Below are 23,756 nucleotides of genomic sequence, written 5' to 3'. Positions count from 1 at the left end.
ATACTGAGCAAAATAGACTTTAAGGCAACAAAAAAGACCCTAAAGCAGAAAGCTTTAGGGGAAATTAGAGAGTACTTGCATAATGATAAAAGATTCAACTCATGAGGAGTATGTCACAAGTCTAAACTTGATTGCAGCTAGTAACATAGGTTCAACATATGGAGGCAAAAATAATCAGAAAGGTGAAGTTCTTTATAAGGAGAAGTTGAGTCCTACAACCACATGGAAGATTTTAACACATGACAGTAATTAATAGGTTAGGAAGATTGAAAAAAGAAAAACAAAACCAAATTCAGAATGAGTAAGAATCTGAACAACACAATTTGAAGCAGTAAACAAATATGGAAACTTGAACTTAATTACTTGAGAATATGCATTCTTTTCAAATGTTCAGAAACTTAAAAAACATTTTAAAATAATCTGTGGTTCAAAGATGAAATCATAATGGAATTAGAATAATAATGAATATATTACAAAATAAAACTTGGAGGCTTCAAATAAAAATTTATGTAAAGAGAAATAATCTTTCATACTTTTATTAGAAAAGAAGGTTTAAAAACAAGCTGAACATCCAACATAAGCAACTGGAAAAAGAATAACAGAATAAATCTAAAGAAAGTTGATGGAAGGAAATAATAAAGAGTAGAAGAGAAAGAAATGAAATAGTAAACAAAGCTACAATCTACAGAATCAACAAAGCCAAAAGATCTTTATTTGAAAACATTAATACAATTGATGAAACTTTGGGAAGATTGATACAGCAATAAAGAGAAACGTAGGTAATCAAAATACTAGAGATGAATCAAAATGGATGTGAAGAAATTAAAAAGATACCTAGAGAATATTATAAATAACTTTATAAATTTGGAAACTTAGGGGAAATGGCCAAATTCCTAGAAAAATATAAATTACAAAAAGACAAAAGAAGAAACAGAAAACCTAAACATTTCTATAACCATTAAATCAATAAGAATAAGCAAAGAAACAAGAAAAATCTTGAATCAGTATATGAAAGTCATTCCTCAAAGAAAATACCCGGCCTAGATGGTTTCACTGGCTAATCTCTACAAAATGCTTCAATAACAAGTAATTCCAGTCTTTCGAAAAGAATAGAGAACAGGGGAAGAGAAACAAAGACTTCACAAGAACAGTGTCGAAAAGGGAAACAACAGGTCAGTCTCACTGAGGATTATAGTTGCAGAAACCCTAAACAAAACATTAGCAAAACAAATCCAGGGAGGTATGAAAATGATAATGATTTTGCTTATTCTAGCTTCATTTGTCTCAGAAATGCAAAGTTGATTCAACATTGATTAAATAGCCCAGTGGCCCATGCCTTTAATCCCAGCACTTTGGGAGGCCAAAAGAGGGTGGATCACTTGAGGTCAGGAGTTCGAGAACAGCCTGACCAACATGGTGAAACCCTCTCTCTACTAAAAACACAAAATTAGCTGAGCATGGTGGTGGGTGCCTGTAATCCTAGCTACGTGGGAGGCTGAGGCAGGAGAATCGCTTGAATCCGTGAGGCGACGTTGTAGTGAGCTGAGATTGCGCCACTGCACTCCAGCCTGGGCCATAAGAGCGAAACTCCATCTCAAACAACAACAACAAAAACTAGACCAGGTGAGGTGGCTCATACCTGTAATCCCAGCATTTTGGGAGGCCAGTACAAGCAGATTTCTTGAGCTCAGGAGTTCTGGACCAGCCTGGGCGAACATATTGAAACCCCATCTCCACAAAAAATACAAAAATTAGCCAGACGTGGAGGTGTGTACTTGCAGTCCCAGCTACTTAGGGGGCTGAGGTGGGAGGGTCACTTGAGCCCAGGAGGTTGAGGCTGCAGGGAGCTGTGTTCACAATACTGTACGCCAGCCTGGGCAAAAAAGCAAGACTGTCTCAAAAACAACAAAACCCCAAACGAACAAAGAAAGGAAACATTGATTTTAAAAACTAATATAAATAACCAGCTAACAGTTTAAAGGAGAAAAGAATATGTGAGTAACAGATCCAGAAGAATAAATGAAATTTAACAACCATTCATGATGAGAATTCTCAGAAAACTAGGAAGGAACAGGTTACTTCCTTAAGCTGATAATAGACATCTAAAGAAATCCTGTAGCAAACATCATGCTCTATTAGGACATGTTAAAAGCATTCCTTTGAAAATTAGGACAAAATAAGGATGCCAGCTCTCAATACTTCTATTTGACATTATACCAGAGGTACAAGTTAGCATAATAAGTTAGTCAGATCGGGCAGTGTTACTCTGCAATAAGAAACAATCTCAACATTTCTGAGATTTAAAATGATAGATTAAGGTGTTCCTATCACTCTTGTCTACTTCCTATTAGTGGAGGGTTCTACTCTATGACTACTATAGAAATGAATAAGGATTGGAAAGGAGGAAACAAAACTGTCATTATTCTCAGATGTACTTGTCTACATGAAAAACTCTCTGAGAGAGAGATCCAAGATGATCGATCACTAGCAGCTCGGGCTTGTAGCTCCTAGTGAAAGGGCAGAGAACGAGAGGACGCCACACTTTCAGACGAATTTTTGTTGCTCACAGACCAGGAGATTCCCAGCGGAGGAGCCCCAGGGGTCACCAGTGTGACTCTTGTGGCCAGCGCGGCGGTTCTCAGTGCAGAGTAAACGGGACTGGGTCCTCTTTTGGTCGATGTTTGGAGCTCCGCGAAGGCAGAGTCGCCCATTCAGCTGATTGAAGAAGGGATTCAGGAGGGAAGCCAGACTGGAGATTCCCGGGCAGAAAAGCACCAAGAATCTTGACACTGCTGTTTTAGCCGGCACAGTGGGTTGATCAGATTCCAGTGCTGGGAATCAACAAGTTGGACGTCCACTAAGAGACCTAATTTGAAAGTCAGTAATTACAAAGACAACAGGTGGATAAATTTACAATGATGGGAAGAAACCAGAGTAAAAAGGCTGATAATACCCAACATCAGAATGCCTCTCCCTCTACAGGGGATCACAGTTCCTCATCAGCAACGGAACAAGGCCTGATGGAGAACGAGTATTGTTCCATTAACAGAATTAGGCTTCAGAAGGTGGATAATAAGAAACTTATGTGAGTTAAAAGAACACGTTCTAACCCAATGTAAAGAAACTAAGAACCTTGAAAAAAGGTTTGACGAAATCCTAACGAGAATAGACTTTAGAGAAGAATATAAGTGAATTAATGGAACTGAAGAATACAATAAGAGAACTCCGCGAAGTACGCACAGGTTTTAACACTCAAATTGATCAAGCAGAAGAAAGGATATCAGAAGTCGAAGACCAACTTAATGAAATGAAACGAGAAGACAAGATTAGAGAAGAAAGAGTAAAAAGGAATGAGCAAAGTCTCCAAGACATATGGGACTACGTGAAAAGACTGAATTTACATTTGATAGGTGTACCTGAATGTTATGAAGAGAATGAATCCAAGCTGGAAAATATTCTTCATGATATTATTCAGAAAAACTTTCCTAACCTAGTAAGGCAGGACAATATTCAACTCCAGGTAATACAGAGAACACCACAAAGATATTCCTCAAGTAGATTAACCCCAAGACACATAATTGTTAGATTCACCAGGGTTGAAATAAAGGAGAAAATTCTAAGGGCATTTAGAGAGAAAGGTCAGGTTACCCATAAAGGGAAGCCGATCAGACTCACAGATCTCTCAGCAGAAACCCTACAAACTAGAAGAGAGTGGGGGTCAATATTCAATATCCTCAAAGAAAAGAATTTTCAACCCAGAATCTCATATCCAGCCAAACTAAGCTTTATAAATGAAGGAAAAATAAAATGTTTCATGAACAAGCAAGTACTCAGAGATTTCATCACCACCAGGCCTGCTTTACAAGAGCTTCTGAAAGAAGCACTACACACAGAAAAAAACGACCAGTATCAGTCATCCCAAAAACTTACCCATTAGTTGATATAGATTCTATAATGAAGAATTTATATCAGCTAATGGGCGAAATACCCAGCTAGCATTAAATGACAATATTAAACTCACAAATATCAATATTAATCCTAAATTTAAATGGATTAAATGCCCCGATCAAAGACACAGACATGCAAACTGAATAAAAAGTCAAAACCCATTGGTACGCTGTATCCAGATCCATCTCATAAGCAAGGACACACAAAGACTCAAAGCAAAAGGTTGGAGGAAGACTCACCAATCAAATGGAGAGAAACAAAACAAAACAAAACAAAACAGGAGTTGTAACTTTCATCTCTGACAAAATAGACTTTAATAGTAACAAAGACTGGGCCGGGCACGGTGGCTCACGCCTATAATCCCAGCACTTTGGGAGGCTGAGGCGGGTGGATCATGAAGTCAAGAGATCGAGACCATCCTGGTCAACATGGTGAAACCCCGTCTCTACTAAAAATACAAAAAATTAGCTGGGCATGGTGGCGCGTGCCTGTAGTCCCAGCTACTCGGGAGGCTGAGGCAGGAGAATTGCCTGAACCTAGGAGGCAGAGGTTGCGGTGAGCCGAGATTGTGCCATTGCACTCCAGCCTGGGTAACAAGAGCGAAATTCCGTCTCAAAAAAAAAAAAAAATAGTAACAAAGACTAAAAGAAACAAAGAAGGACATTACATAATGGTAAAAGGATCAATGCAACAACAGGAGTCAATGATCATAAATATATATGCACCCAATATAGGAACACCCAGATACATAAGACAAGTTTTCAATGACTTATGAAGAGACTTGGACTCCTGCACAATAATAACGGGAGACTTTGACACCACATTATTAATATTCGATGGATCAACAAGATAGAAAATTAACAGGGACATTTATGACTTGAACTCAGACCTGGAACAAGTAAACTCAGTGAATATTTATAGAATTCTTCACCCCAGGTCCACAGAACATACATTTTTTTTTAGTATTACATTACACCTATTTTGAAAGTGACCACATAAATGGAATCAAATCACTCTTCAGCATTTGCACAGCACTTCACAGATTTAAATGAAATATTGGTTGGCTGTTAGTTATTTTCTTCCCTTATTCCTTCCTGTCTTCGCTGTTAAGTACAATTATCGGCATAAAAGAGGTTTTTAATACCTACTTTAGATTGCATTCCAGCCTGGGCAATAGAGCAAGACTCCTGTTCTCTTCCCCCTTTTCTCTTTCTCTTTCTTTCTTAAAAAAAAAAAAAAATAGAGGAATACCAGCATTGAAGGGATAAAAGCTGACAAGGAATTGAAGGAGCAGAGGCACAAGTTTGAACAGAGTTGTGTGACTGGCCGTTAGTGGTAAATGCCCATTGCTGCACCTGCTTCTGTTACTTGGGGAGTTGCAACAGAAGGAACAGCGGCCTGGGACTCCAGAGAGCTGGGTTCCCCCTTATCCCTCCAGGGTCACCACTTCCTGTGGGCCCTTGGGCAAGTCACTGCACTTTCTGAGTCTGTTTCCCCATTTTCAGAATGGAAATAGCTACTCCTGTCTACCAACTTAGAAGAATTGCTCTGAGGATCTGATAAGGTGGTGTGGATGCTGCTGCCTTGGGGGCTTTAAAGTGTGGAGCTCAATGAACCCCTTAAGTTGGGCTTGCTTACTCCAGGGGTGGGCAGAACAGGATTCCAATCAGAGTTTTTTTCTTTTTCCCCTTTTATGCTTTTCCTATCTTTTATTTTTATCCTTATTTTACAATGTCCTTGTAAGATGAACAAGTGATGCTGAAATACTTTTCTTTTTTATTTTAGAATGAGGGCACATGTGCAGGTTTGTTACCTAGGTATATATTGTGGGATGCTAAGGTTTGGGATACAAATGAATTAGTCACCCCAGTGGTGAACATAGTGCCCAATAAATGGGAAAAAAAAGAAAAACTCTAAAGAATACAAATTATTAGAATTAATAAGAATTTACAATGTTGTCAAATTTAAACTTGATATACAAAGTAAATTACATTCATTAAACCAGCAACAAGCAGACAGGAAATATGACAAATACATACTTGAGGTAATGGACAAATATGGAGTCCTGTGCTCATTTATTTGAGAATATGCATTCTTTTCAAACATTCAGAAATCTAGAAACACATTTTAAAATAATCTATGCAAAGAGATTGTTTTATATATAATAGTAAAAATATGCATACGGTATCTAGGGGAATAAACCTCACAAAATCTTTACAAGGCTTGTATGGAGAAAGATACTATAGAGTAGGCCTACTCTATAGTAGAAAGATACTATAGAGATACTATAGAGTAGAAAGATGCTATAGAGTAGGCCTAAGTAAATGGAGGGACATACCATTTTTATGAATTGCCAGACTCAAATATAATGAAATATAAATTCTTTCATGAAAATGCAAATTTTTCCCAAATGGATCCATATTTAATATATTCTAACAAAATCCCTATAGGACTTTTCATAGAAATTGACAAATAACTCTAAAACTTAAATAGAAAAGCAAAGGGCCAAGAATAGCCAAGCCACACTCCTAAAGAAGAACCTGGGGGATTTGCTTCAGCAGATATAAGACTTATCGTGAAACTGTAGTAATTAAAGCAAAGTGTCTTGACACAGAGATAGAGAAATAGACCAATGGGGCAGAACAGAACATCCAGGAACAGACTTACACGTATATGGAAAGCTGACATCTGAAAGTGACATGTGTCAGGGCACATTGGAGGGTAAAGGAATATATAATAGTGGTGCAGAAACAATTGCTTATTTGTCTGGAAAAAAACAAAAATGAATCTCACCTTAAGCCATATACACAAAATGAATTTCAGATAATAATGTGAAGGACAAAACTTTAAAACTTCCACAGGAAACATAGGAGACTATCTTTATGACCTGAGTGGGGTGTAGGGAAGGATTTCTCAACCTCTTATTCCCACCAAAAAACAAAAAAAAGGAAAATTTAGTAAATTTTCCTAGGTTAAGCTTAAGAATACCTGTTCATCAAAAGACATCACAATGAGGATGAAAAACAAAGCAACCAACTAGAAGAAAATGTGCAGCACAGTTAACTGACCTAGGATCATTATCTAGTACACATTTAAAATAAACAAAAATGATAAATTCCTAAAAATCCTTAAGAAGACAAACCACCAATTGAAAACTGGGCAAAAGTCAGATAGGCATTTTATAGAGAAGGAAACAAGAATGCCCAAAATACATAAAAAGATGCTCCATTTAACAGTTTGACAAATATTAAAACCTGACAATTTCAAGTGTTTATGAGGGTCTGGGATAACTTCCTGCTGGGAGTGTTGACGAATGACCTCACCTGGCATTACCTGGTAAGGCTGTCTACATCCTGACCCTGCGACGCAGGAATTCCCCTTCTCAGGAGCAACGGTCCCTAACATGTTGTCCCTGGATTCCGGGGGGTCATTGGCACCCTTTCAGGAGGTCCACAGGCAAGGCTATTGTCATAATAATACGATGCTGTTGCCTTTTCCACTGTGTTGAAATTTGTACTGATGGTGCAAAAGCAATGGCGGGTAAAATTGCCCAGTAGAAGAAAAAGGGGTGTGTGACTTAAGAATGTTCTGAATGAGGTAAAACTTTTAACTTTTATTCAGTCTAGATCTTTGAGATTTTCCATCTTTTATGTTCCATAATGGTTTGTGCATACGAAGCCCTTCTGTTGCATTCAGAAAGTGTGCTGGTTGTTTTGAGGGAAAGCGCTTAATTCATTAGTGAGCTGAATTGTTTTCCTGGAGTACCATTTCTGCTCTAAAGAAGGACCCCTAGACATACTATGGCAATTCAGACTTCAGTGTTTGGCTGACATTTTCTTGAAAATGAACAAAATGAACCTGTCATTTAAAGGGGAACAGTTGGAATTAGGGAAAATATTTTATTTGGATGATTTCTATAAACAAGGGACTATAATTCTTGTACATTATTTTTCATCTTTGCTGTTTCTTTGAGCAGAATATTGTGTCGCACAGTTATCTAAGGTATTTGTTTTCTCTAAGAATTGTTTTAAAAGTATTCTTGTTACCAGAGTAGTTGTATTATATTTCAAAATGTAAGATAATTTTTAAAAGCCTGAGTACTGATCTAAGATGCAGATGTATGAACTCTACTCTGGAGGAGGGAGGGGGGCAGTGGAAGTTGTAAGACTTTTACTTTTTTGTGCCATCAAATATGGGTAAAAATAATTGTGTAATTCTGCTGTTTAAACAGGAACAATTGGCCTTTTGGCCCTAAATGGAAGGGGCTGATATTTTAAGTTGATTATTTTATTGCAAATTAATCCAACCTAATTCTTTTTAATTTAGTTGAATGTTTTTCTTGCTAAATCCTGTTTAAAAAATTAAAACTGGAAGTTCTTGGATTAGTTATCAAAAATAAAGGGGAATGGTTGACAATATTTGTTGCCAATGATAAAATTAAGGCTTTCAAGAGAAAACTGGGAACTTGTAAGACATGTATCTGCCTCTGTGAGATTGACAGCTTCCACAGACTTAAACAATGTGAGTAAGAGTGATAATAATGTGATTTCTAAAATGTTGTACAATGAAATGTGCCAACATTTGGAAGATCTTCCTAACACAACAAACTTATATTTTCCCACATGACCAACGTATGATGTCACAAAATCATGCATCAAGATGCAAGATGAACCAATAGGTTTCAGTGTCAGAGTACAGAAAGTTCACTGATATCTCTTCAGATTTCACATTGTAGTTAATTCTTAAAAACTATAACTTTCTGGGTTTTAGTATGATATCAAAGAAGCATATTCACAATTATCCGAAAAGGTGGTAAAATACTCCTTCCTTTCCTAGCTACCTGTCAGTGTGAGGTTGGATTTTCTTCAACCAAAAACTATGTCAAGAGACAGAATGCAGAAGCAGAGAAAAGAATCCAGCTGTCTTCTATTAATTCAAATATTAAAGAAATTTGTAAAAAATACTATAAAACAATGCCACTCTTCTCAGTGGCTTCCTATTGTGAGAAAAGAATTCTTTTTTATAAAATATGTTATTTATGTTACCATGTAATGGGTTTTTATTGTTTTGTTTTTAGAGAGCTGAGTTCCCACTATCTATGTTGCCCAGGCTGGACTTGAACTCTCCTATTTGGGCCTCCTAGCTGGGACTACGGGCATGGGCCACTGCTTGGCTATTATTGTTATTTTTGAATAAATATTTTAAAAAGTTAATCTTAGGGCCGGGCATGGTGGCTCATGTCTGTAATCCCAGAACTTTGTGAGGCTAAGGTGGGTGGATCATTTGAGGTCAGGAATTTGAAACCAGCTTGGTCAACATGGCGAAACCCCACCTCTAATAAAAATAAAAAAATTAGCCGTGTGTGGTGGCACACACCTGTAGTCCCAGCTACTTGGGATGCTGAGGCAGGAGAATCACTTGAACCCGGGAGGTGGAGGTTGCAGTGAGCCGAGATATTGCCACTGCACTCCAGCCTGGAGGACAAGAGTGAGTGAGACTTGGTCTCAAAAAACAAACAAACAAAAACTTAATCTTAATTGCTAATAGGATAAATATTGATAAATATAATCCATATAACCAAAAGTTACTTGAAGTCCTTAATAATTGTTAAGAGTATAAAGGGATCCCGAGCTCTTTGAGAACTGACACCCTGGAGAAAATGCACACTTGTGTGTATACCCAGACACAGGCGTAAGAAAATGTCTACAGTGGGAATATTCATAACAGCAAAAAGCTGGAAACACAAATGGTCATCTACAGTAGTGGGGATAAACCAATGTGATGTGTCATCTTGATGTATTTTACACAAAAAAAGTAATATTTGGAGATGGCCCCAAACCCAACAATCTTGTAAGAATCTCCCTCCCATTCCCTCCCGTTTCTCCCTCCCAGCACAACTGTTCAGAATTCCCAGAGCAGTCAGAATTCCTAGAGAGTGCTTCCAGACATGCAAAACATACATTTTTTTGGTTACCCTATTTTTTTTTTTTTGAGACGGAGTTTCGCTCTTGTTACCCAGGCTGGAGTGCAATGGCGCGATCTCGGCTCACCGCAACCTCCGCCTCCTGGGTTCAGGCAATTCTCCTGCCTCAGCCTCCTGAGTAGCTGGGATTACAGACAGGCACGTGCCACCATGCCCAGATAATTTTTTGTATTTTTAGTAGAGACGGGGTTTCACCATGTTGACCAGGATGGTCTCGATCTCTTGACCTCGTGACCCACCACCTCGGCCTCCCAAAGTGCTGGGATTACAGGCTTGAGCCACCGCGCCCGGCCATATTTTTTTGTTATGCAAATAGTCACATACTCTTGTCCCTGTTCTTCCCTCTACCCTTTTCTCTTAGTGCCCGGACGGGTAGGCCTTGGAGATTGTTTCAGTCCACTTTATTCCCTTTCATAGCTGCACAACATTCTAGTCATAGATGTTTCACAGTTTGTAATCCAGTGCCTATGGGTGATAAGGCAATCTGCTCCCAGCGTTTGGCCATAACAAACATTGTCTATCCCAAATACCTTCGTCCGTGCATGTTCGCGGAAAGTTTGGGTCAAGAAAACCCATTTAAAGCATTGATGTCAGTGCCAATCTCCCCACCAAAATGGCTGTGCCAGCTTCACCCCAGCAGCCATGTGGAGGGCGCCTTCCACAATGTGTCTGACCTATAAGGTGATCTTTGCTTATTTGAGAAGTGAAAATGTAATCGTATATGTAGTTTGTAGTTTTATTAGGTGTGAGGGCAGAAGCCAAAATGTTTGCAGTTCTTGCTTGGATTTAGCCCGTTGGAGGCACCGGCACGTTGCTTTGGGCTCCTAGAAGGGCTGGATCGAAATTAGGGTGTGTGGGCCATGTCCTGAGCCCCGGGCCCCAGGAGTTCCCTTACCTGGTCTCGGCAACGCGCAGCAACTCGCGCTTCCCCGCGTGGCCGCTGGAGGGCACCGGCGCCCACTGAAACTCACCGGGAAGGCGCTCCGGGTGCCGGAGCGCGCCCGGGGCGGGGGCGGGGGGGGGACCGCTCCACCTTCCTTCCTGCCCGGGGTCCCGGCCCACCCGAGCAGCGCCGCCCATGGCCTGGTTCCCCGTCCACTCCTCCGCCCTCACTGGGTGGATGACCCCCGTCCCGCACGTCCAGGCCCTCAGGCTTTCCCTGGACTCGGCTGTCGCGGTCCGCCCCCAACCCCCGCTGGAGGGGCTTGGCGGAGTGGGTAAGGCCCCTCTGAGCCCACCTGTCCCATTCGGGCCGCTCCAGCGCTCGACCAGAGGATGTTCTCGGGTTCTCCTGAGAGTGGCCAGTCACTGGGTGAGGGTCACTTTTGGGACAGCCGGTAAGAGCCTCCTACCTTTGTGCTGGCCAGAGGGTCCTTGTTCACAAAGGCCTGGACAAACTCCTCAGGCCCGATGTGACGCAGCCTCTCCTGCAGGGGAAGGAAAAGAGGGGAAAAGAGGGGAGGTATGGAGAGGAGGTGTCCACTGTGGGGCCTGCCGTGGTGCTCTGCCCCCAGTCCTCCTCACAACGGTCACTCTGCAACTGCCCTCCTCACTGGGGCTTGGAGACCCTGGTTTAGGTTGTCACAGAACTCAGGGCATTCCCTGAAGGAGGCAGCCCCTCCTTTCCTAGTTCATGGGGGCATGGAGCAATGCTATGCAGCATGACACCCAGGGAAACCAGGCTCCACACTGGGTCACTGAAGTGGCCTGATTCCTTTGTGGGGTGGGAGGGGGGTGGAGTCTGGTGGCCAGGAGCATGGCATCTGGGTCAGAATCAAACCCTGGCTCTGCCCCTTCTGCTGTGTGACGTTGGCAAATCACCTTTCTGGGCCTTAGTTTCCTCTGTGTACAGGGCCTGCGTGGCCGGGTGATGGAGACATGAGCTAGTGCATGGGAGCATGCTGGAAGAGTGCCTGGAGAGCAGGGAGGGGGCCATCAACCGGCAGTCTCAAAGGGAAGAGACCCTCCCCAGCCTCCCTCTCTCTGGAGTGGGCCCTTGGCCTCTTCATCCACAAGCAACCCAGTGTGTGCTTGAGGCTAGGCCAGGGCACCGCCTTCACAAGTTTTTGGGGCTGCTCGGGGAAATCAGGGAGGGTGCAGTGCATCTGTGGGTCCTGCCACAGAAAGCTGAATCCTGGTTGAGGAGGGTGGCTTGGGCCCGCTCACCAGTTCCACATGGGTCAGCTGCTGGGCCAGTGTGTAGGGGTCGCTGCAGACACCAAGGAGCTCCCTGTGGATGGACGCTGGTGGCTTGGTCCTGTAGGAGATGGGCTTGTCGGCACCCAGCAGACCTTCTGGCCCCTGGCGTAGAGCCGCCAGCTTCTGGTGCAGAGCCTGTAGGAGCTGATGCATGCTCTTCCGGTATGCCTGGTGGATGGAAAGAGGGGTGCTCAGGCCTGAACGCCCATCTCTGCATCTCTCATACTGGAGGAAGGCAGCCTCCTGGGCTCTGAAGGGAGGGGCTTTTCCTAAGGGTCTCTGGAGAAAAGACCAGGTACCAGCAGAGGGGCCAGGACCTGCCCCTACCCTGCAGGACTCACTCCTGGACAGGTTGGGGCCACCAGGCAAGGCAGGTGGTGTGAAGGCTGCAGGGCTGTGGTTGGGAGCTGCGAGGAGCACAGGAGGATGATGGGAGCCAGGTCTGGTGCAGCTCTCTGGGGCAGTGGGGTGGGCACTGCCAGGAAGCCAGAGAAAGGGAGAGAGGAGGGAGACATGGCATAGGCCTGCCCTAGATGGATGACTGGCATTTTGCTGGTCTTTAACGGGGACCCCTGTTATCTCCCAGGCCCAGCTCAGCCTTCCCCAACCAGCTGTGCTGTTCTGGCCTCTGCCCCCGACAGTACCCGTCCAGGTCACCCTATGCAACTTCTTTTATAAGACCAAGGTTGAGACAATTGGGTTCATTTCCTCGCACATCAGAATGACAGCTCCACAGGGCCGAAAGGTCTGTGTTGCCCTCTCTGTGCTATGAGAGCCCAGCTCCACTCTGGGCACGCAGGGGGTGTGCAGTAAGTGCTCACTCCCCACCAGCCAGCTCAGATGCACAGGCTCTTGCTTTGGGCCACGCCATGGGCTGGGTACAGGTATGAATGGCCATGGCCACCCCCCAAGGGACACCTCCTCTCTCACCCTCAAGGAAAACCTAATTATTTTCCCCCTTGGAAACCCCTATTTCCGAGGAAGTGCCATCAGACTGGCTGGGTTTGTTAAGGGAAATGTTGTCATGTCCTCAAAGGCTTTGGTCTAACCCAGAGTGAGATGCAACCCCCTACATGCCAGGAGCTGGCCTGGGCATTGGCAGAGGCAGTGGTGGGAGCCAGAGCCTGGTCGCCAGCAATGTGAGCATTGACTAGACAAGCCGCGTGCTCCTAGAGGCCTGGGGAAATAACAAGGGGCCGGCAGTCAGTATTGTCAGGTCATTTGAGAGATCACAGGGAGTTTTTCTTCATGTGATTTTGAGACACACAGAGCCTGCAGTGAGTGTGCAGGTGTGGCATATGCATGCCGGCTATGAGGATCTGGGGACTCCGACTGCTCTTGGGGGCCTCACACTGGGCCCTGGGGTGATGCTATTTGAGGACTGCTGGAGCTCTGTGCTCTGGTGATGGATGTGGTAATCATCTGGTCCCTATGGTAGTGCTTCTCTGTGGGGTGGCCACAGTCAGCTGTGGCAGAGCCTCAGATGGGAGGAATGGGACAGGAGATGGTTTACCCCTAAGCCTGACTCTCAGGTGCAGAAGGTGCCCACTGGTTAGCTGAAGCAGTGAGTAGGGAAGCTGAGGTCTGACTCTTCTATCTGTTGCCCATGGAAGGAACAACCCCTCTCAGCAAGGCTGTGTCCAAAACTGTGGTGAGCACACTGCCTCCCAGGGTTTCATCTGAGTGCTGAGAAGATGGGGAGTGGTGTGCAGTCACTGCCAGCCCTGGGGTGCACGGTCAGTCCCCTGTGGGCCCTGGCCCTTCCACTGACCTCCTGTCTCTCTCCCAGGCACAGCCAGAGTTCCATGAGTGGCCACACCTGCTGTCTCCTCACCTCCCACTCACTCCTGGATCACTTCACCTGGCTGCCACTACCATCAGTCATTGGGCTCTCCTGTCAGTGAATATTTCCAGGCTCCAGTGGCTATTAATAGTCTCCTCCAGCGGCAATTTCTCAGGCTGCATCTTCCTTGGCCACCTCTGCTTCAGCCTCCTGGTTGCTCCTAACTTGGGCTGTTGGCAGGCTTTCCTCTCTTCACCATTGTGAGATGCTGGGGTTCTTCCTGCATGGTCTAGACCTCTCTTCTCACTCTTCCTTAGCTCCTGGGTATTCTGGTTCACATTGGCAGTCTTCTGCATTTACATGTGCAGCCTCCTTCTGACCTCCAGTCACATGGGTGATGGTCCGTCATATGGCCCATGGTCTTCTGTTTGCCCAGCACAGCAAATGGAGGTTTGCTCTCCTTGTCCGAAGCTGGTATTTCCAGTGTTGGAGGACAGCGCACCAGCCACCAGGCACACAGCCTTTGTGCCAACCTTGATCCCGCCATCTCCCTCACACCCCTCTAGGCCATCACCACCCTTCTCTATTTCATTTTCTTCTATTTCTGTGAATCTCCACCCCTGTCTCTGTAGGCCAGGCCACTGTCATCTCTCTGGCTCCTTAATGCCCCACTGCATCCACGCCAGTTTCTCTCCACTCTGCAGCCAGAGTGTTCTGTTCAAAATGAAAATCTGATTGCTGCTTCCCTCTTCCTGAAAATGCCTCCATGGCTTGTGCAAAGACAAGAGACCTGGTATGACACTGGGGCCCTGAGGTCAGCTCTGGTCAGGCTCAGTGGCCTCTATGTGCCCTTGCTCCCTCTCTGTGCTCTGGACACAGATCACTCCTCTGCCCCTTTGCCTCCTTTCCACCTTCCCTGTGTTCCTGGCAGGAACTGGACAACTTTCTCCCTCTGGCATGTTCTCATCCACTGGACCGAAGCTCAAGTGCCGCTTCCCCAGACAGGCCATTGGTGCTCAGCGCCGGAGTGCAGTGGCGCAATCTTGGCTCACTGCAGCCTCTGCCTCCTGAGTTCAAGCGATTCTCCTGCCTTAGCCTCCTGAGTAGCTGGGATTACAGGTGCATGCCACCATGCCCGACTAATTCAGGACATAGGCACAGGCAAGGACTTCATGATCGAAACACCAAAAGCATTGGCAACAAAAGCCAAAATAGACAAATGGAATCTAATCAAACTCCACAGCTTCGGCACAGCAAAAGAAACAGTCATTAGAGTGAATCAGCAACCAACAGAATGGGAAAAAAATTTTGCAATTTACCCATCTGACAAAGGGCTGATATCCAGAATCTACAAAGAACTAAAACAGATTTACAAGAAAAGAACAAGCCCATATTCAAAAGGATATGAACAGACACTACAAAAGAAGACATAGATGAGGCCAACAAACATATGAAAAAATGCTCATCATCACTGGTCATTAGAGAAATGCAAATCAAAACTACATTGAGATACCATCTCACACCAGTTAGAATGGCGATCATTAAAAAATCTGGAGACAACAGATGCTGGAGAGGATGTGGAGAAATAGGAACACTTTTACACTGCTGGTGGGAGTGTAAATTAGTTCAACCATTGTGGAAGACAGTGTGATGATTCCTCAAGGACCTAGAAATAGAAATTCCATTTGACCCAGCAATCTCATTACTGGGAATATATCCAAAGGATTATAAATTGTTCTACTATTTAATAGAGATGGAGTTTCACCATGTTGGTCAGGCTGGTCTCGAACTCCTGACCCTGTGTTCTACCCGTCTCGGCCTCCCAAAGAGCTGGGCCAAGTCAGTTTTAGAGCTGATGGGGAAATGATTCTGTTCAAGTGCATCTCCTCTCCCTGGACTACAAGCTCCACCTCGCCAACCACAGGCTGCCCTTCGTTCACGAAGGACAGTACCTGGCTCACAGGAGGTGTCCATGAGCATCTGCTGAATGCGTGGATAAACACGGCCTTCACCTGCTGATAGTCAGAGGTTCTCTCCAGCAGGGTGTCAGGGCGGACTGCAGGCCCATGCCAAAATCAAGGCTGTAGGGTGTCTGTGCCTACCCCTTGATAGGGCCATGAGATTGCCTTATTATTTTTAAATGCAGATACTTTAGGACGATTTGTTACTGTGAAATAAACCCATATTTATTCCAAATAATTATCCCTTCCTGCTTGCTAATTTGTTTAGATTTTTCCAGTGATGTTAAGTTCCAGCTTACGTTTGTTCTCTGACTCTTCCATGTTCCCTCTGAATGTGCGGATGCTATCTGCCCTACTCCTTGGCCTCCTCTCATTTTCTCACTGATTTCTACACACTTGTAGATGGGGCTTGGAGACCTTCCCGGTAGATATGGGCAGGGCCAGAGACCTAAATCACCACGAATGTCAAGGTGTTCTCTTATCACCATAGCAGGCCCACATTTATGAAGCACCAAGGCATACTGGGGCAGCACAGCACTTTGCCCCTCCAGCCTCGGGCTGAAGCCCTCTCTCCACACTGATCATAGTTGGGAGGATGTCTGGGAGGCTAGGAGGTCTGGAGCTTCGTTTCCATGTATTTCCACCAAGCCATCTGCTGCAGAGCCAGGTGTGATTGCGGAGTTGTCCAAGGGTGGCCTGGGTGGTGGTGATGGCTCTCCAGGTGCCTCCAAGCTCTCTTGGACTCGGCATTTCACAGCTGGAGCCCCCGTCCCTGACCAGATGTGCACTGGCCCCTGTTCTCTGAAGTTCTTGGAGACTCTCTCCTGAGCCAGCCTAGGATAGATGTCCTCCTGCCTACTACATGACAGGCAAAAATGGCAGAAAGCTGACACGGGAGCTCATAAGGCTCCTGGGGCTCTCCTCTCTCCATTGGTTTGTCCTCTGTGTCAGTTTTCTGCCACTTCTGCCATAGAGGGAGTCTTGGAAGGTGGTGGTCAATTCAGCAGAGAGTCCGTGTGAGCAAGCAAGACCAGGCTGGGTGCCATGGCTCAAGCCTATAATCCCAGCACTTTGGGAGGCTGAGATGGGGGGATCATGATGTCAGGAGTTCAAGACCAGCCTGACCAACACGGTGAAACACAATCGCTACTAAAAATACAAAAATTAGCCAGACATGGTGGTACATGCCTGTAATCCCAGCTACTCAGGAGGATGAGGCAGGAGAATGGCTTGAACCAGGAGACGGAGGTTGCAGTGAGCCGAGATCATGCCACTGCACTCCAGCCTGGGTGACAGAGCGAGACTCCATCTCAAAAAAAAAAAAAAAAGCAAGACCAGTCCTCGGAGAGGCTACCTGTTGAGTCAGCCTCCTCTGTGGCTGGCCCAGTGGGTATGGCCAGAGTACTGGGGTCCTTCTGTCCTTTCTCCCCTACTTGGGGCTGTGACCCTCTGGGTCCTCCGTGGCTCCCCCAGCCTCCTTCAGCCTTGGCACTGGCCTCCCTGAGCTTTAACTACTGCATCCAATCTACCGGGAGCCCTGCAAGGGCTGGGCTGGCCATGACACTCTCCTGGGTCCTCTGCCCAGCACAGGGTGGCTCGATGCTGGGAAGGCTTCCCGGGAGTCCTCAGAACCACAGTCATGGAGAACAGGCTCCTCAGTCTCTCTCCGGGGCTGCTCCAGCTCTGATAGCCAGTGTGGAGCACAGTGACAACACCAGAGCAGGCAGCGGAAAAAGGAAGGTGCCATCTTTCAATGTCACTCTGATGGGGGAAGCCCTGGCAGAGGAGCCAGAGGGAGCCCACTAGGCCCCGGCCCTGTGCCATTTCCTCTGCAGCTGGGATTATAGGTGCGCGCCACCATGCCCGGCTAATTTTGTGTTTTTAATACAGCTCCACTGTTCTCTCACAGTCCTGTGAGGGAGGAATGATCACCCTCCCTTTTACAGAAAGACATTTAGGGCACAGAGAGATTACATAATTTGCCCAAAGACACACAGCTCTGAAAATACCAGTGCTCATCTCATGATCTTGTGCACAGCACTTTCTATCATTTTATTCCACCCTTGAGTGAGAAATCTTTTAAAAGGATAATACTGAAATATTTTGGAAGCAGAGCCTATGTCTATGGTTTGCTTACAGCTAACTTGTGGCAAAGCAAAATGTTTGAGGGGACAGGACAAACTAGTTCGGCAAAATGTTATTGTTGAAGTTGGGTGATGAGGACAGAGGAGTGCATGGTTACCATTCTTCACTTTTGCATGTTTGAGATGTTTCACAATAAAGTTCTGTAAAACTTAATTAATGCTCCTATACCTGATTTGGGGAACCATCTCTTCTCTTTATAGCCCACATTTATTGAGGGCTGAAGCAAGAGTGCACCTGACTTCAGGGACTCCTCGCTGCAAAGCTGCGGTGGGGACAGTTAACCTGTTTTACCGATAAGGAAGCTGGCCCAGCAGGGCAAAGCACCTTGTCTGAGGTCACACAGCTGTGGTTTCTGAGTCTGGATCTGGGTGGGCTCAGGCTGGGTCCAGGGCTCTTCCATGCCAAACCATTCTGCGCTGGGAGGGGAACACCCCACAGTCCACAGCAGCACCCAGTGAGGAGAGTCAGTGCCCAGAGAAAGTCATCTTCGGAGTGCATGCTTTTTTGTGGGAGGGCAACTTGAGGACACCAGAGACATGGAGGAGCACCCCTGGCCAGGGCCTGGGTTGGGACTGAGGAACTCCCATTCAAGTCCACGCTACACAGTCTGATGACAGACGTGGGTTCTCCAGGTGGACAGGAGCTACTGGTTTCCCAAGGGGAACCAGGCTGGGGCTTACCTCCAGCCCCACCACCAAGGCATGGGTCCAACATCAGGCAGGTCACATCCTGCCTGGTCATATGAAAAACCTCACTGCTGACCCTTGGAGATCAAAGGGAACAAATCAGGAGACTGGGGTCTCACCCCCTTGCATATCATCCACCCATCACCCACCATCCCCACACTCACCTCTTCTCCAGCCACATTCTACCATCCACCTCCCCCTTTATACAGTGACCCACCCCAGAGCCATCAATTCACTCCTTTACCCTTCCTTCCTTCTAACATGTGTCCACTCACTAATTTATTGCCCACTCACACATCCATTCACTAACCCATCCAGCCACCATTCACTTTCACTCATCCATCCCCATCCACCTGTCCCCATCTCTTCACCTGACTGCTATCACCTACCTCTCTTTTATACAGTGACCCCTGAAGCCCCCATCAGAACCATCAGTTCACTCATCTACCCTTGCTATGTCCTTTCTAACACTCACTCCCTTACAATCCACCTTCCCACCCACCCACCCTCCTCTCCATCTATTCAAACATGTGCCCAACCACTCACCCATCTTCCCCTCCATCTGTTAAACCATCCATTCACCCACCCACCCACCTTCCCCTCCATGTATTAAACCACCCCCACCCACCTTCCCCTCCATCTATTCAACCACCTACCCACCCACTCATTCACCTTCCCCTCCATCTATTTAACCATCCACCCACTCACCCACCTTCCCCTCCATCTGTTAAACCATCCATCCACCCACCCACTCACCCACCTTCCCCTCCATCTATTCAAACATCCACCCACCCACTCACCCACCTTCCTCTCCATCTGTTAAACCATCTATCCACCCACCTAGCCATCCATCTTCCCCTCCATCTATTCAACATCTGCCAACCCAGTCATCCACCTTCCCCTCCATCTATTCATCCACCCACCTACCCACCCACCTTCCCCTCCATCTATTCAAACACCTACCCACCCACTCATTCACCTTCCCCTCCATCTATTCAACCATCTGCCAACCCACTCACCCACCTTCCCCTCCATCTTTGGATCCACCCACCCACCCACCTTCCCCTCCATCTATTCAAACATGTGCCCACCCACTCACCCACCTTCCCCTCCATCTATTCAACCACCCACCCACCCATCCATCTTCCCCTCCATCTATTCAACCACCCACCCACCCATCTACCTTCCCCTTTATCTATTCAACCATCCATCCACCCATCCACCTTCCCCTCCATCTATTCTACCATCCACCCATCCACTGATCCACCTTCCCCTCCATCTATTTAACCATCCACCTGTCTACCCACCCATCCCCCTTCCCCTCCATCTATTCAAACATCTGCCCACCCACCTGTCCACACTTCCTATATTTCTCTCTTCTTTCTATTAATCTTTCCACTCACCCCATGCATCCATCCACCTGCCTATCCAATAACAAAATCATCTGTTCTCTCCCACATTCATCTATAAGAGTAGCCAAATGTCTTCCCAGTCAATCATCCAGCACCCTATCCCCTGCTTCCACTCTCCCCTTCCCCCACTCATCCAATCGTCAGCTGTTCCCTGGCCCTGCTTTGTGCTGCATCCTAAGCCAAGTGTCACAATCTCGAGATGGATCAGGGGATTCAGAGGAGGAAAAGGAGGGGATGAGGAGGAGAATGGAGGAGGGGAGAAGTGTGGGGAGGAGGAAGTGGAAACACTCTCATCTCACTGAGCCTCAGAACTTGCCTTCTCACTTCTGAGTCACTTGCCTGCTGTGTGAGGTGGCCCTGATCAGTGCTTTCCTCAGAGCCTGAGTTATGTCTGTGTGGCCGTGGGTGTTTGGGTTCCTGTTGCCCAGCCTGTCTTGGCAGTTTTCCCTTGTCTCACACATAGCTCTTCTGCCATGTCCAGACCCATTCTGTGGCATGTCACCAGCTACCACCTGGTTCAGTTTCCTTCCAGGATGACCAACATGCACCCCTGCCCATGTTTCCCCCTTCCAGGTAATGCTACACCAGTGCTGCCCACAGTGGCATTCCAGGATGCTGATAAACTTGCCCCGTCTAAACACACCAGGAGACATCTATCTCCATAATCCTGGGAGATAAAGATTCTTGTGCTCCCTTCGCCCATAAGGGAAGTGAGGCTTGGAGACCCTTCAGTGCTCTCCACAGAGTAATACAGCTGGGAGAGCAAAGTGGGCATGGCCAAGGCCCAGGACAGGGCTCTGCCAGCCCTATCTAGTAGGTCAGAGGCCAATAGCCTGGCCTCCTGGCCCCAATAACCCATGAATGGGTCTTTCCTCATCCAGCATCTGATGCCATCGGTGAGAGAAGTCAGGGAGAGGTCATGGGACTCCACATTCCCTCCCAGCTCGGCAGTGCCTGATTCCTTGATGGGTCAGAGAGGGGCTGGATTTAGAGGGGATGTGATGTGCAGGGTGGGGAGATGAGGGCCCTGGGGTAGAGGACAGTAACAGGCACAGGCCTGGGACAGGAGGGGCCCAAAGGGGGACAAGATCCCCTGCCTGGCTGCCCACCTCGTCACAGGGGGCGATGCGGCCCACCACGTCCTTCAGGTGCCCGATGGTCGATTCCTCCTGGAAGTCCCTTGGGAAGGTCTCAGTCCACTCGGCCAACAGCTGCAGCAGTTTGGGGCCGAACTTCCGGACCCGGGCCTGCAAGCAAGCGAGCGGCGCCACGCTCGTCAGGGGTGTTGGGCGGGCATGTGGGCCTCACTTCGTGTCCTTGCTGGGCTAACTGCCTGGGCAGGCAGATCCTTGTGCCCTCTCTGTGCCAGGGACGGAGGCGGGGGTGGTGCAATCCTACCCTGCGCCTACGGGGAGTGGAGGGAGGATGGACACATTTTTGGGCGGGGCTATCTCTTGCTGCTGCCTTTCTACAGTGATGTCTCCATCCTCCCTGGTGACTCTCTCGGTGCCCGGGGGTCTCAGGAGCAGTGGCCCCTGCTCCAGGGGTGGGTCCAGGTTTGTGCTGACCAATCAGAGTATGGCTTACTCCGTCATGCACAGTGATTGGCTGACAGATGGGCACGTGACTGAGACTACGCCAATGATGAGATTCACTGGATCTGTACAGAAACGGGATTGAGGCTTCCACATAACTGGAAAGGGTGGAAAGGGTGGTATGTGAGCCTGGTGCAGTGGACTCGGCAGGGCACCACACCAGCCAGCCCGAGGGGGGCCAGCCCGGGGAAATGGCAGCAGAGGGTGGGAGGGAGACAGGCCACGGTGCAATGCTGTGGTTTAAGGCCCGAGCCAGCAGTCCCTGAGATTGGGCAGATATACGATCCAGCTAAGTCCCTTTGGTTTTGGCGGGTTGAAGTTGGGTTTCTCTTGCTAGCTGTAGAGCCTGACCGATGTGTGTGTAATAGATGCATCCCTAAGGATCTGGCCAGGACTGGGAAGATGGAGCAGATGTGCTGGAGGAAGGAAACCCAGCAGAGGTAGCAGGTCCTTTCTGGCCACAGATGGCAAGGGGTCCTACTGACCGGGCTCTGGATACTCAAGTCTGGGCTTAATGTAAGCTCAAGGGCTCCTGTAGGGCACTGGAAAAACTGCATGAAGGTGAAAGGTCCTGTTCTGCTCCTTCTGGCTCTGGGCCTCAGACAAGGTGGAAATACTCTGTAGCCACCTTGTCAGGAAAACAGGGACAATCATTACCTCCCCTAGAGGCTGATGACTTGAGGGCATGAGAGGGGAGTGCTGGTACACTCTGAGGCCCCCTGGCCTGCCCTGCACCTCACCTTGTCCAGCACCGGCTTGTCCAGCTGCTGCTGTTCGATGCACAGGTGGCAGACTCGGGCCAGGAGCTCCCGGGGCTCGATGAAGAGACGAGAACTCAGCAGGAAGGTGAAGATATAGGCTTTCTGGGGGATACACAAGAGGGCACAGGCTCAGGAGGGGACTGGGAGGGGCATGCCTCCCATCTGGCTCTACACCCTGGCCCAAGGCCACTCCCAGCCCTGTTGCCTCCCATGCCTGGTGGAGGAGAGCCCACTCTCCTGCCCGCTGGGTGGGTCACCCACCTCGGGGTAGTAGTCAGCTGTGGGCACCAGATGCTGGATCAGTGTTTCCAGGGAGGCTGAGGATGGAGCTCCATCCAGGAGGGGCTGCCCAGCCTGTTCGACATCTGTGGGCTCGGTGGAAGGTGGGCTGAGGCTGCCTGGGGTGACCATGTCGGAGGCACTCAGCGTCTGTGGCATGCCTGCCTGCAATGGCAACGAGCAGTGGGGACCTGAGTGGGGGCACAACTGAGTTGGGGGGTGCAGCTGAGTGGGCGCTGCTGGTCCCAGGCTCCTGGCTGGAAAGTCTCCCCCAACCACCACTTCGTGCCAGCTTGAATCCAATGGTCACTTCTGGGAGTGCTGCCATGTACCCCCTTCCTCACAGCACAGCCTCCATTCTTCTTCCTCAAACAGCCTCTCAACTCTCCTGCAAAACCCATCTCTTCTCTACTCTGGGGTCCCCACTCAGGGGCAGACCTCCTCTAGATTCTGTTCCCCCACACCCCTCCCCAAAAGTTGTTTTTCACAAGCCTGGATAATCAGCCTAATCCCCCTTTTTCTGGCCACAAAGGTTGATTCAGGGATTGGTCCGATCCAAATTGGGGGTGCTCAACTGCACCTGAGGACATCACACTAAGTGAAACCCCAACACAGAATGACAAACACCAAATGACTCCACTTGTGGAGGTACCTAGTATTGCATTCACAGAGGCAGACAGTGGAAAGGTGAGTGCCAGGGGCTGGGCTGTGGGACACCAGTGCGTCAGTATTTAGTGGGCAGAGTCTCACATTGGGAAGAAGAAAAGATTTCTGGAGAGGGATGGAGGTGACGGTTCCACCATGAGTGAAGGTACTTAATGCCACTGAAGTGTACACTTCAAAAGGGTCAAAATGATACATTTTATGTGTATTTTATCACACTTTTAAAAAAAGGCAATGATGATGAGACAGTTGTTTATTGCTACAATATCCCTTGAAGGTCTTTAAATCCTGCTAAGTCTCCCATCTGTGTTTTTGTGCACATGGCCTGAATGGCGCATGTG

General features: G+C 47.4%; 1 protein-coding gene across 5 annotated transcripts in view; it reads right to left on the bottom strand.

Annotated features, from left to right (window-relative positions):
• Positions 1–23,756, bottom strand: part of RASGEF1C (RasGEF domain family member 1C) — a 107,716-nt gene that overhangs the window by 22,441 nt on the left and 61,519 nt on the right. For 4 of the 5 annotated variants that reach the window (XM_035290732.3, XM_035290731.3, XM_035290733.3 and 1 more), the window contains 5 exons: positions 22,735–22,917; positions 22,453–22,575; positions 21,227–21,364; positions 12,098–12,298; positions 11,284–11,358 (listed from right to left, as the gene is read on the bottom strand). In XM_035290732.3, coding sequence (XP_035146623.1) covers positions 11,284–11,358; positions 12,098–12,298; positions 21,227–21,364; positions 22,453–22,575; positions 22,735–22,917 — 720 coding nt within the window. Of the gene's footprint in view, positions 1–11,283; positions 11,359–12,097; positions 12,299–21,226; positions 21,365–22,452; positions 22,576–22,734; positions 22,944–23,756 lie in introns of all 5 variants that reach the window. The other variant, XM_078365806.1, reaches the window with a different exon arrangement.

The sequence above is a fragment of the Callithrix jacchus genome, chromosome 2 (genome assembly GCF_049354715.1).
Source record: "Callithrix jacchus isolate 240 chromosome 2, calJac240_pri, whole genome shotgun sequence".
Lineage (NCBI taxonomy): Eukaryota > Metazoa > Chordata > Mammalia > Primates > Cebidae > Callithrix > Callithrix jacchus.
This window is presented reverse-complemented; position numbering and strand designations above follow the sequence as displayed.